Below are 13,150 nucleotides of genomic sequence, written 5' to 3'. Positions count from 1 at the left end.
TAGGGTACAGTAGAGTAGAGGGTAGAGTAGAGTAGAGTAGAGTAGAGTAGGTAGAGTAGAGTAGAAGTAGAATAGAATAGAATAGAATAATAGAACAGAACAGAATTTTTATGTTGTGTGGCCCAGAACTGCACACAATGTTCAAGGTGAGGCCACACCAACACTAAATGCAGCAGAGGATCACCTCTTTTGACCAGCTGATCAGAAAGTGAAGAAGCATCTTCTTGTAGAAGAAGTTCAGTCTCTGAAGCCATTAAAACAAGGGGGAATGCATAAGGGGAGCTTAACCACTGATTTCAACCGATGACTTTAGCTGTTTACAGCTGATTTCAACCACTGATTTTAACCACTTATTTCACAGGGACTGCAGGGCATTGGGCTCTTCAAGCTGGCTGCAGATTTTTTAGCAGGCGACAACAGCACGGCAGGCAGGCGGCAGGCAGGCTGTGCCCCCATGCCTGGCATGGCGTGGTGGCCCCCAGGGACCACCACCCCTTGCAGCAGCGCCGCGGCGTCAGCTCCTCTCCACAGGCACAGCTCCAAGCATAGCTTGGCCAAAAATAGGACCCTGGGAATCCCCATCCAAAATCCAGCTTCAGAAAATGCAATTATCTGACAATGTCCCCATGAGACAGAGTCTCTTTGAAGTCGACATCCATAGCATAGACGGTGTAAGTCACTCTGGACATAAAAGTTGCTGGAACAGCTGGATTTGGCTCATTCATGTGGCTAAACATCAGTTAACCTGCAGGACTGGCACTGTTACTCTACAGAAATTTTTGATAAAGTGCAAATAAAAATCTGGGTGGGAGGAACAAGCGAACCGCCAGACTTCATGACGCACCATGCTGCAGCTATCAGGTTTTCCAGTGAACAGCAGTCAGACCAGGAAAGCTACAAAAAATGGGTTTACATGTTCTTTATTTAAGTGAAACAAGAGCAAGCGAAAACAGAAGTTTCACGTTCCTGTCTGCTAAGCAAGCCTTTTATACTGGCTAACACAGACGGATCCATTGCATGCTGCTTCTTTATACCCTACCCTGATGCCAAAGAAGCCAGCACCGTGGGCAGAGGGGCACAGCATTCACATGGCCACTGGGGGAGAGCCACATAGGACATTTCCTAAGGATTTTACAGTTGGATCACTGCAGAATAAAATAATTACACCATCATAGACCCATTACAAACATTAGCGCGGGCAACAGAGATGAGAGAGTAAAAAAAATATTCACGGCATCCCGAATTGACCAAAAGCTGATCACAGAGGTGTGCAGTGGGTGTCACTGGTGTCTGCAGACACAGGCTTAGACCAGCCCTGAGAGTTTCTGATTGTCTTTTACTCCTGATAAGACTTCACCAGGAGCCACATGAGCAACACAGTAATGAGGACAATCATAAAGTTGAGGAAAAGTTCTTGTGTGGATCGCTCCATTTTCGGGGATGTTCGGGGGCAGGCAGAGGTCGGCAGGCAGAGCAAAGGGAAGCCTTCAGGGACTTATCTGGGAGCGTCCTTGAGCTCAGCCTTCAGGTCACAGGCTCTTTTAAGGAAAAAGAAAAAATATGTGAAGAACAGATGTTTGAAGGCAGCAAGCTAAGCAGAGCTGTATATATTGGTATGAATAAATGTTGTTCCTGCGCCTAGAAGTTAGTAAGCACTGTGAACATACGAAGTACAAGCTATCTCAAGAAGCTTATCACCTTTGATTTCCAGCATTTGACAAGAAAGTCTCTCAGTGCCACCCCAAAACACATCTCACAGGGGTGAGCAGTCCCTGGAAGGTTGCTCTGCTTTGTGCAAGCATTTTATAATAAATAATGCCAAAACCCCATTTATTACTTTGAACTGGTATACACTATAAATATAGTACTGTTTAACATTCTCCAAATTCCTATATTTGTTTGCATATTTTCATTTTTAAAAGAAACTAGTTGCAAACCGTTCACATATAAAGAAAGGCTAATAAATCTCTAGGATTTTTACCCCAGTCACTTTTTCAACATTTCTTAAGTAATCTTTGCTGTAAATAAATTTTGCACAGAAATACTACAGCTTGGGAAAAAAAATGAATTTCAGCCTCTCTTGTAAAAGATAAAAGAAAAAACAATGTATTATTTACAGTATCACTACAATTAGAAGGAGAACCTAAGGTTAGATGCTTCCATGTCTGAAGAACTTAGTAAATTTTATAAGTAAATCCTATGGATAAAATAGGATTTTTGCAAGCATCTTCTGAATTTCCTGAACTTTCAAGCTGCTATAGATATTTTACTTCCAGAAATCCTATATCTTACTTCCAGAAATCTTACTTCCAGAAATCCCAGTCAAAGTCATATTCAAAAACTCTTCTGTTGGTTATTCTTTTCAATTACTTCATCACAGCAAGTTTTGATTTCTGTATGTTCTTGAAGTTCATGCAGAGAAATGAGAATACTTTATCAGGAATGACATACACTAATCCCATCTGTATGCCAGGTAAATAAAAAAAAACCTTTAAACAAATGAGACATAATCTCTAGACAAACCAAGAATTTCAGCCACACAACCAAAATCTTAGAAGAGAAGCTAGACTGGGCTGTAACATCTACAGAGCAAACAAGAGAAGCCTTGGGACCATACCAGAGTGAAGACAGAGAGTTTAAATAGAAAGTGCTTTAGTTTGCAGATTAAATATTAAAAGCCTAGTGCATGCAGTTAACAAAATTCCTCCATTCCCAAGCTGTTTTGCCAGCCTCCCGCGTCCTTGGGCAAGAGAAAAATCTGACCTAATAAGTAAGCCAAGTTTGTTTGTTTGTTTTTTTACCTTAAGGTAAATGGAGCCCAGTGGTTCTGCCTCTGGGGTATAATTTTCCTCTCAGCTTCTGCCTATCTCCCACTCGGTCTGGATGCCCCGTCCCTGTGTGGGAACTAAAGTAGTCTGAGGGAGGAGAGCAACAAGTGCATTGGCAACCAAGGTGCTGACATCACCCCCAAAATATTTTAAAAGGGCTAAGCTGGGCTGCAGGACTTGGTTAAGGCTTTTTCTGCTCTGAGGTCCACAGGCTGATTTACTCGCGTTAGTTCTCCTGAAGACAGCAGGGCTATGGGCAACCTTTCGGAGGCAATGGGATTTTACAGGGTGATTCCTGGGGCCCGTTGGTGTCTTCACACCCAACGTGGGGAAAAGAGAAGGAAAGAAGGATCCACTTGCAGAAACCTGTGTGTTGATTTCAGCTTCTCTGAAGATCATTTCCAACCGCCCACACAGTTAACTTCTTATGTACAGTATGGTTGCTGCTCTCCTGCTTACAACTGCATACTATCCTTATCATCCAACATCTTCTCGTGTTCATACAATTTTAAAAGAAGGTGAAGAAGAGCAAAATATGCTTTGCATTTAAATACAGTGTAAGGAAATCCATGAGCATTTGCTGGATAGAAAAGTTTGGTACAAGGAAGTTTGAAAAACACTGTCCTTCTAGTTAGAGCCCCCACTCACCTGCATGCTCCTCCCTCATCCATTTCCCGTGCTGGTATTAATACTCCATATTTTGGAGCAGACAGAGAAGTATTTCTGCCGCCCTGCAGCATTTCTTCCCAGAAGGCACGCCGCTTTCCAGTCCAGGTAGCTGGAATTCCCACATAACCTTATCTTTGCCCACGGCACCGCTAGAGCTTGTAGTAGATGCAAACAAAAAGAAATGGCAATTTGTTCCCTTTAAACCAATACGGATGACATGATGCCTCAGCAGGGTGGGCTAGACCGAGTCAGGAGCAGAGTGCAGCCTTGTACTGCCACAGGTCCCCTGGGCCAGGTGCTTGGAGCCTTTGCCTCAGATAAATAACACGAGTACTTCCAGAGAGGGGTCAGCTTCTGCTGCCGGCTGGGCAGGAGGATTCCGGTCAAGTCAAAGTGTGTAAAGCTAGCCTCAAAGTTGGCCCTCATCCTCACTGCCAAGCCCTCCTGGTGTACAGTATGGAGATTATCTCCTGATTCTGATGCCTTTTGTGTATTTATGCTAGGGAGTATCGAGGCTGGCTGGGAGGGTCCCCTTCCCTGGGTTCACCCATCCCCTTGCACCCTGCACGTCACAGTGATGCCCCAGTGAGGGAGCCTGGCTGGCTGGAAACCAATCCCAGGAAAAATAAACCAAAACAAATAGTTGTGGGTGGCCGGGGGGGGGGGGGGGGGTGGAGGGGAGAGTGGCTTGGTGTTTGCTGGGTGAGCCCTAAATAGCATCCCCACATGATCACTGGACGCAGGAGGTGGACAAGTACCACAGAAACCTTCCCTCTTATTGGCTTGGCTGCCTTTTTACTGCCCTCCTAAACATCCAAGCAGCAGGGCTGCAAAAGCCAACACGCTGAGTGGGAGTCCTCTGCTAAAATATGCAGAGGAAGGAGCTTTACCCATGCTTCATTCAGGACTTAGATGTCTATGTAGCTTGCAAGGCCCTGTAGTGATGTGTGCTGGGCTGGGCTGAGCCACCACAGCGTCATTTCTTAGGGAAGGCTTGAGCAAATTTGATGTCCTCATTTTGCTGGTTTCCTGTGGGGGGGGATATGGGAAATCCAGGTTCAAAATGCTCCCCTCAGCCCAAAGTAAGCAGGAACATCTTCTGGTTTCCACATGTTCTCCCAGCACCCCCTTCATCTCAGACTTCATCCACAACAGCTAGATATGAAATGTCACAAAGCAAATGTAAAATGGTCTTTGCCTGAATATCTTCAAATTTCTAGGATTCAGCTTATTAGGACTTCCAGACTGGCTCTACATCCAGGGTTGGGTTTATAGCTCCCTCACTGCTCATACTGTCAGGGTGTCCCGTCAATATGAGCATCTGTTCTTGCTGCTGTGATAGTTCATTGGGTGAATAGCCCTAGACCAGGGAACTTGTTCATAGTCAAGTTCTCTACACAACATCCTCAATACTGCTAACATTGCAAAAATGAAATGGCAAGCTCAAATATTCCGTATAGCTGAGAAATTAACTTTCTTCAACCTATCAGCAACTTGAAGGCAGCTCATTTGATAGAACTCATTTGCTAGAGACCCTACTAGCTAGGAAATACTTTCTGATGGACAAAGCTAGTCCCTAGTAGCTTTAGAAGAGTCAGACTACTAAGTTACACATACTTTTGATGCCATCAGACAGAATGCTCCTATATATACAGATATACATGCATACATATATTTCGCAAAGACTTGTGAGCAAAAAGCATAACACTGAATAGGGGTTACCAATAAACACACCTGAGCTGTGGGGCCTGCCTGGATGTTGACTGTAAACCCAGCCAGTGTCTGGAACATCTGACTCCAATACGCTGTGGATTAGACTCTCCAGTTGCCAGAGGCTGAATCTTCTGAACCATCCCCAAATCCATAACCTTGCTATTTACAAACAAAGAGCCCAAAAGCTTTAAAGGCCATGTCTTTAAAAGGATGTTTTATTTAGCAAAGTTATGTAATACTGATTAGGAAAGCAGAAAGAAAAGAAAAAAAAAAGAAATAAAAAGAGGAGAATAAACTAAATGGCTTTACTTTAAATGCTACCCCAGAGATTTAGATACTGTGCTAAATATTTTCTTGTCACTTTTATTTTTCCTTCTTTTTCTGACAGATCTGGTTCTCAACTTTCACATGCCCTGTGCCAAAGCTCCCTCTTCATGCCTCACATACTCAAACTTAAGGCTCTGGTCTATATTTAAAGTTGCTGTGACTATCTCAAGTTCTTCCTAGCCCACTAATCAAGTAGCACATAATCTTTCAAAACCATTCTTATACAATCAGAGCAGATCGTGTTTATTTTGGCTCTCATACCTTTTTCACTACATGCAACATGTATATATATTAAATCTAATAATCAGTTCATTTTTAAAATGGCACCTACTCTTTCGTGTAATCATGAGTATGTTCTTAGAAGACCCACTCAAAACACTGATCTTACTCTGTATGAACCTAAGTTTGTAGCAGCATACTATACTTTTAATCACAGTATGTATTTCATACATAACTATCATGTCTCACCACGGGACCTGAGAACACACATGACTTAAGTCTGGTCAGCAGATAGCCCACATATCTTAAATCTGCCGATTTATAGTACTTCTAACTGGGCACCACCACTGCAAAAAGCTACTGGGCAGAAGACATACGAAGGAGTCTGGATATTGCCACATCTCACTTTTAGGGTCCTGGCCAAATTCACAACACCCACCACAGCATCCTGCCACAGTGCTGGGCAGGTGCGGGACCCACAGCACAGAGCCTCCTGCAGAAGTGGTCACCAGAGGCTCCCTTAATAGAGTCAGCGAAGGAAAAACACACACTTGGTAGCTGCAGGTTGTCTGCCCGCTGTAGAAGTCTGCCATAGGGTGAGCATCCCTGAATTCCACAGATAGTACTGACTACATCTGAAAGGAGCTTTGGGAGAACAGGAAGGCTGGACCTAGCTAAAAGGCAGAGGTCTATTTTCAGCAGATGGACCTACCTGAGTTCCCAAGAATGGGATCCACACCAGCCATGGGGTGAGAAGGTAGTTGGTTAGGTTAGCTGATGGAGAACGATATGGGCCAAAGCAAGTCTTAAACGCTGTCATTGTTTGTGAGCCAGTTGCCTTTCCTGGGGCTGCAGAGACACTTCATTCTGCTTAGACACAGGTGGTTTTAGCCTCTTTGTGTTAAGCCTTATAGCCTTTTATTTTAAAAGTTGAATGCATTGACACTGTTGAGATCCTTCCTCAATGCAAGGAGTGAGACTTTACATCCTCCAAAGCCAACAGCACACCATGTCCCTGTCCTGAGATCTCACATATTATTCCTATAGAGAGTTGCCTATCCAGCAGATGAGGAGAGGCTGACAGACATTATCGTGTCTGTATGACATGTACATTATCACCAGTATGCCTTTTTCAGATTACTGAAGCATAAAACAGATCCTAAAGTGGACAGGGACATCAGATCAGCAGAAAGAAAGGAGAAATCATTAGATGTTTGGAGTACCCAGTCACAAAAGGAGTTACCAACTACCTTTGCATCCATCTCAGTCACAGGCACATATGGGAGGTGGAGATCCGGATGCATTTCTCTTCTCCCTCTGGGCAGATGGGCAAAGGACTGCACAGCCCTGTGAGCAGGATTCAGAGAGCTAACTGCCACTGCAGGTCATTCAGCTCCTAGAGAACTTCACTGACGAAAAATGTAAGTGCATCCAGATAGTGTCTCCAGGGATGAGATGTCAGCCCTGTGAGGATCTTCAGAATTTATGTTTTGGGCATGGTGAGCATAAGTGCTCCATATTGTTGATGTTTGCAGCTCACCAATCTTGTCCTTCTGGAAATCACTGAAAATGTCCATAAAACTTTCACATTTTAATGACCACAACACACTCTCTCACAGTCATTCATTCACATTGAGTTTTGCTTCATGCAGGCTTGTTAGCAAGGCTGATCCTCAATGGGAACACAACAGGGAATCATCACGATTTTTTGGTGTCTGGTGAGTGGGATTAATCGCTTCTAAGTTGAAATATCACACTGCAGTCAGTGGGGAGAAACAGTACTCCAATTGGCAATTCATTTCACATAAAATAGATATTTACAGTGGCCTGCAAGGTATTTAGCTCTTATATCTCCACAATTATGTGAGATGAATATGAACTGAGAAGTCCAGGATAACAAGGCAAAATGTTTTAGAGAAGATTGTAATAGCCAAAGTGTGGATCACTTCAAATGCACATTTATAATTGATGCCAAATCACAGTCTCTTGTTCTGTCAGATTTTATTTATTTTTAGACTTGTTATTATATTTTATTGTTTAATGTTTTCATTTTTAGCTTTGTTATTTCTAGACTTCTTTTCACAATAAGCTGTGAGACAGAAAACATTCTTTGTTATTTCTATCCAACATTTCCAACTGGACAGAAGATGCAGTACTATGAGCCAAGTTACAAACCCACATGGTAACACAACGAGACTAGGTCAGTGGTTCTGACCCACAGAAGGTCACAGGCAGCCCTGAACACAACGGAGAAAGAGGACAACTTAAATTGCATCTAAGGCAACACAAAAGAAAGGTAAGGCAAGAAGGATGAAAGAGCGGGAGGCCTCAGTTTTAGTCTGTTATAGCTGGCTGTCTTCAAACTGCTTTAAATGTCAGGTCAAGAGTGATGAAAACACCAGTTCACCTGCAATAGCAGTGACCTCGTCACCTCAAGGACAATCAGGACAGTGAATAACATTTAGGAGACTGAATATCAGTGGTGAAATAGTGTGGAAATGCTGTAGAAAGCTTAGCCAAAATGGTTGTATTTTACATCTCAGCTTGAATACACTCACACTTGCTCTGAATAGAGCCATGTTCTAGGACACAGCCTTTGTTTTTCACTAGATTTTAAAGAAAAATGTTGAAAGGCAACTTTTCCTGTGGTGCTAAGCATCAGACCTTGCAGATAATGAATTTCTTCTGGAAGATAACTGAAAGCTCTCAGGGGATTCAGGACTATGCGCTGGGACATGCTCTCACTGCACTCCCTTGCCCAGCCAGTATTGGCTGAAGCTATGGAGAGGCTTTTGAGCTTAACTTTCTGTAAAGCTAATTTCAGCAACCAGGGTCAAGGTCACAGCAAAGTAGGTTACCGTGGCCACACTCCTCCACAGGGTTAGAGCTTAAAACATGCTGCTGGCCGGAGCTGCAGCCACAGCAGGCAGGTGCAGGATCAATCCCTGTGGCTGCAGGCCCCACACCAGCAACATCTTCAGGGGCAGAGCAGTTCTGACCATTGCCACTTCAGTAAAAGTTTCTTACTGCAATGGATGCAATCTCCAGGTTGTATGTTTGAACTGGCAGACTTTCACCTACAAACACAAGGCGCTAAGGCAGCAGAAAAAAATCTAGTCAGCATTTGTTTGCATGAAAAACAACCTACAATGTAGCATCCAAATGCATGACAGGCATTGATAGCAGAATCTGTACTGGAGGGAGAACGTGTAGAAATTCAAAATATGATCAGCTTTGTTTTCTGAACTGATCTCTGCTCACAGGTGGTGAAGGAAAATCTTCAGTGCAGCAGGGTCAGAGGCACAGGCAAAGAAGAGCAGCTTTCTGTACACAGACTTTGAGGTCCGGACAAACTTCGCATGCCTGGCAGAGAGAAGACCGAAGAGTGGTTACTGCAGTCTCAGGCTAAGAAATTCAGCAGGTCTTCCCAGTTGCACAGCGTATAGTGTTCAGGCTGGGAGGTCTATAGTATTGCTAGTGGCAGGTAGGAGTGTGAAGACACCCTTAATGTCAGCCTTTCCCGACCTGCTAACCCAATACATCCTAGGGTTTCACAAACATCTTTTGGGGCTGGTAGCCAAAATCTTTTAGAATTGGTCTTCATGAAAAGCTCTTTGAGGTTAATGGACATCTGTCTACTCTTGTCAGCAGGCCTTGCATGAGAATTTTACACCAGGATGCTTTCTTGGGATGAGTATGACAGTTTGCTGTGTTTGATACACTGATAAAGTAACGAAGTACTTCCCTATAACTTGTGTTTCCTTATGGTATCACATTAAGGAAATATTTTGAGTGAAACTTTACAGTGCTCTTATATCAAGACTGACTGATGCCTCTGTTGCTATCAAAGTAGTGAAACTCTCCAGCAACTGGTCCAGACGCCCTGGCACAGGAATGGACACAAGGCAGCAAGGGAGGCTGTGAACTGGCTGTATAAGCACAGGCAGGGTGCTTATCTCAGTGACAGCAGGGCAGGTTACTGTGAGCTTATTTCTGAGTAGGACATGAGGTGCTGCCGATGTCCAGCAGGTTCTCCCTTCACCCTACCCCAGAGTGAGGAGCCTGTGTGCCCACAGCCTGATTTAGTTCTCTTACACGAAAAGAAGTGAGTCTTTAATAAACTATGTCCTGGCACTGCATAGAAATATATTTTTATCTCCGTGAACAACCATATCAGCACTACTGCTATGTGAAAAGCTCTCAGCTCTAGCTCATACAGCTGTCGTGTGAGTTCTTAAATCTCCAGAGTCATTTATAAGGCACCCTGTAAAAACTCCTTGTGAGGAAGGTTTGCCTTTAGTTACTAGGTAGCCACCAGCCGTTGTTCCAACACACCCTGGTGCCTTCGGCCTGCAGTGTTTGTGTGGATCTGTAGGACTGTGGGTGGATGAACCTGCTGCTGAAGGCTCATGGCCTAGCTCTTCCCCAGCATGCAAGCCTGCATGGATGCCCTTAACCCAAAGCGGTGCTTCTCCTCTGTGGGAAAAAATGCTTCCTATTTGCCACAGAACAGCAAACACAGATGCTATGGAGCAGGTGCTGCATTTCAAGGAGGCAGCATTATTTCTTCTCAAATGGATGATATGTTGCCCAAATCCACATAGCTAAGCTGCAGCAGCCACAGAGAAGTGGGAACCATTTCTTGGTGGCTATAAAGGCCTGTAGAAGGGTATGCCTAGGTGGGGTTTTGGGGGCTCTCCTGAAGGACAGGAGCTACTGACAAGATAGCACAGCATTGCATACAGCATCCAAAAGAAGTGGAGTCTGGAGTCCCTCCGTGTACTTCTGGGAAACCTCAGGCAGCCCCACCTGAGTCCAACAAAGCAAAACCTCTGAAATTCCAGCTAAACCCTAGCAAAACTGAGTCCTTAAATAACTTTTGGCAGCCAAATAAGAAACAAGTTCGGGGTGATACTCTGCCTGTTAGCATGAGCTTTCGTTTCCTCCCACTCTCTCTACTTCACAAACACCAACAGGGAACTCTTGGACTTAACTGTACAGTTTGGTTAGATTAAAAGAGAAAAAAGAAAGAAACAGCACCACGGTGGGATGTCATTCCCTCAGCTAGAAGATCATCAGGAAGATCATCTAGCCAGCAGTGGGTAGTTATATAGTACAATGTCCACCATGAGAAGATAGAGCCCAAGCCTAAGAACGTGGAAAGGGAACCATGATCTTCCCGAGGGATGCTCAGAGCAGTGTGCAAACAGAGCCAGCAAGCTGAAACTCTAACCCGCATTCCATCTGGGGGAATAAAATACCAGATAGAAAGTGCCTGCCCTGCTTCTGCATTTGTAAAGCTCAGAGGTGGAAGCAGCATATTTCCAGCCAGGAAACACTGCAAGAAAACATGAGGGGCTGCAAATAGGGTATGTAGGGATGAGCTCCAGCGCCAGCCCTTGAAGTATAGAGACTAGGCTGAATATCTGTATTAGAACCAGGAATATTGTTGATTTTAAGAAAAAAAAAAGTTTATCTCCATAAACGTTTCATAACATGAGATCTGGTGTGACCATGGTTTAGCAATCATTGATTAGATATGTTTTTTACAGTAGTTTGAGTTTCTGGATGCTGTAGACAAGACCCTTGAGTTAGTCAGGAGATGCCTGAGACAGGAGCAACACAACATATCTTTTGCAAGGTGTAGGTGCGCTCTAATAATGTAAATGGGAGTAATGAGTAGATAAAGTGCCACTGAATGGTGGCTAAAATATGTTTCTGCTGGCTCACCACATTCATAAAGACCCTCTGCAGAGAGATGCTGATACTTACATTTCTATTGTATTTATTAAGCCAAACACAAGGCCAATATAAACTAGCCTTGCTCCAGTGAGAAAAGTCATGATCCTCATCTTAAAATATTTCATTCTGTGAACTAAAACCAAGTGAGAGACAACCCTCAGTACAAACAGTATTGTTTTCATGATTTCGAGGCAGAGTGATTAATGCAGTGCTTGTGGTATTTAGTTTTCAAATTGCCCACATCCAGCATTCCAGCTATAGGCTGAATTTGGTTTGCATAACACCATCAAGTAACCATAGCAACCCAAATAAGTGGTTGATTCCCAAGAAAAGTATGAAATAAAATAGCAAACGTGACCTTAATTTAAGTAGTCATGGCCTAATCAGCTTTCCTTCCTACCTAGGGGTGTTTGGTGTTAATGAGCCCATGAAGGATCTCATTTTTCTCTTGAATTCAAGAGGAATCTTGCTACAGGTTTTAGCCAGGCCAGAAATGAGCCCTAAGTGCATGGCGGCCCTATTTCATGTTTTTTTTAGGACAAGCAAAGCTAATATGTCTGCAGTGACACCACAGGGAGGGAAGGCAGGAGCAGATCCCCTCTCAGCACTGACTCACCCTTCCATCTTTGAAGTACTAATACACAGCCAAAGAGAGTCAAGAGGTCTCTAATGACTTTCTAATCACATCAGTCATTTACCCTGAGCAAATGGAAGTAAATCTGAAATGAAACTTGGCACAAGACTATGCAGACTGGAATTTTGTACGTAACTATTCAAAAGAAATTGTGTGTTTGTTTTGTTTCGGTTGGTGTTTTTTCTTTTTCAGGACAATTATGGAATAAAAGAGAAGCCAGACACAGATACCCTAGACAATCCAGCAACCCCCTCTCACCCCAGGACCCAGACCCTTGCTCCAGGCTATCACTAATACAGCCGAGCTTTAGGGACTGTCAGGATCCAGCTCAGAAACGAAGCTTTGAACAGCCAGATCCTGGAGCAGCCCAAGTAAGCACCCTCAGTCTGGGCTCCCCCAGTGCTTCTTTCCTATTGCTTGGTCAAAACCCACATCTGATATAAACTGATATAAGCCATTTAGAGGTTGCCCTCCTCATCTGTTTTACTAGACATATGTTTGGGCTTTTTGCAATACAATTGTTAAGAGTAAACAGTGATTTTTAACAGGACTACTGGCCAGGAACGTACAGGGAGCAAAGTCTTTTAACACTCAATAGCTACAATACTAAGGTTAAGCTTCCTCTTTTGTTTGTGATAAATATCCCTTGCCCTCTTCCTGTCTTAGCAATCACACCTTGTGCGTCACTGGTGAACAGTTAAATCCACTTTTTCCTTTCTACAAAATCAATTAACACATCTCGGCATGAGCAGATGGAGGCTTCATTACCTGAGGGTATACAACTGCAGACAGAGAGCAGCGAGTGAGCAGTGCACAGACACCTACATTTGTGCCTGCAGACTTCAGTGTGATACGGCTAAGGAAAAAACAAGGCCATCCGCTCCCTGCTCAGCCAGCATACCTTTCCTCGGAAGCACCATACCCTCTGTTAACACATTATCGTTCATTCCCTTCTCTGGAGTGCTTTACGCTCCCAGGGCTTGATTAGGCAACCAGTAAAATCAAATCTGCATGCAAC

At 43.8% G+C, this 13,150-nt stretch overlaps 1 protein-coding gene across 1 annotated transcript; it reads right to left on the bottom strand.

The window, feature by feature from the left end:
• Positions 1 to 904: 904 nt before the first annotated feature.
• SLN (sarcolipin) lies at positions 905 to 2,909 on the bottom strand. The gene is made up of 2 exons (XM_040544111.1): positions 2,802 to 2,909; positions 905 to 1,538 (listed from the first exon to the last, which is right to left on the bottom strand). The coding sequence occupies exon 2, from the start codon at positions 1,430 to 1,432 to the stop codon at positions 1,337 to 1,339; it is 96 nt and encodes a 31-aa protein (XP_040400045.1). The 5' UTR covers positions 1,433 to 1,538; positions 2,802 to 2,909; the 3' UTR covers positions 905 to 1,336.
• Positions 2,910 to 13,150: the final 10,241 nt, after the last annotated feature.

Source organism: Cygnus olor, chromosome 1 (genome assembly GCF_009769625.2).
Source record: "Cygnus olor isolate bCygOlo1 chromosome 1, bCygOlo1.pri.v2, whole genome shotgun sequence".
In the NCBI taxonomy this organism is placed as follows: domain Eukaryota; kingdom Metazoa; phylum Chordata; class Aves; order Anseriformes; family Anatidae; genus Cygnus; species Cygnus olor.
The sequence above is the reverse complement of the archived record's forward strand: the minus strand, read 5'-3'. Positions and strand labels throughout refer to the sequence as shown.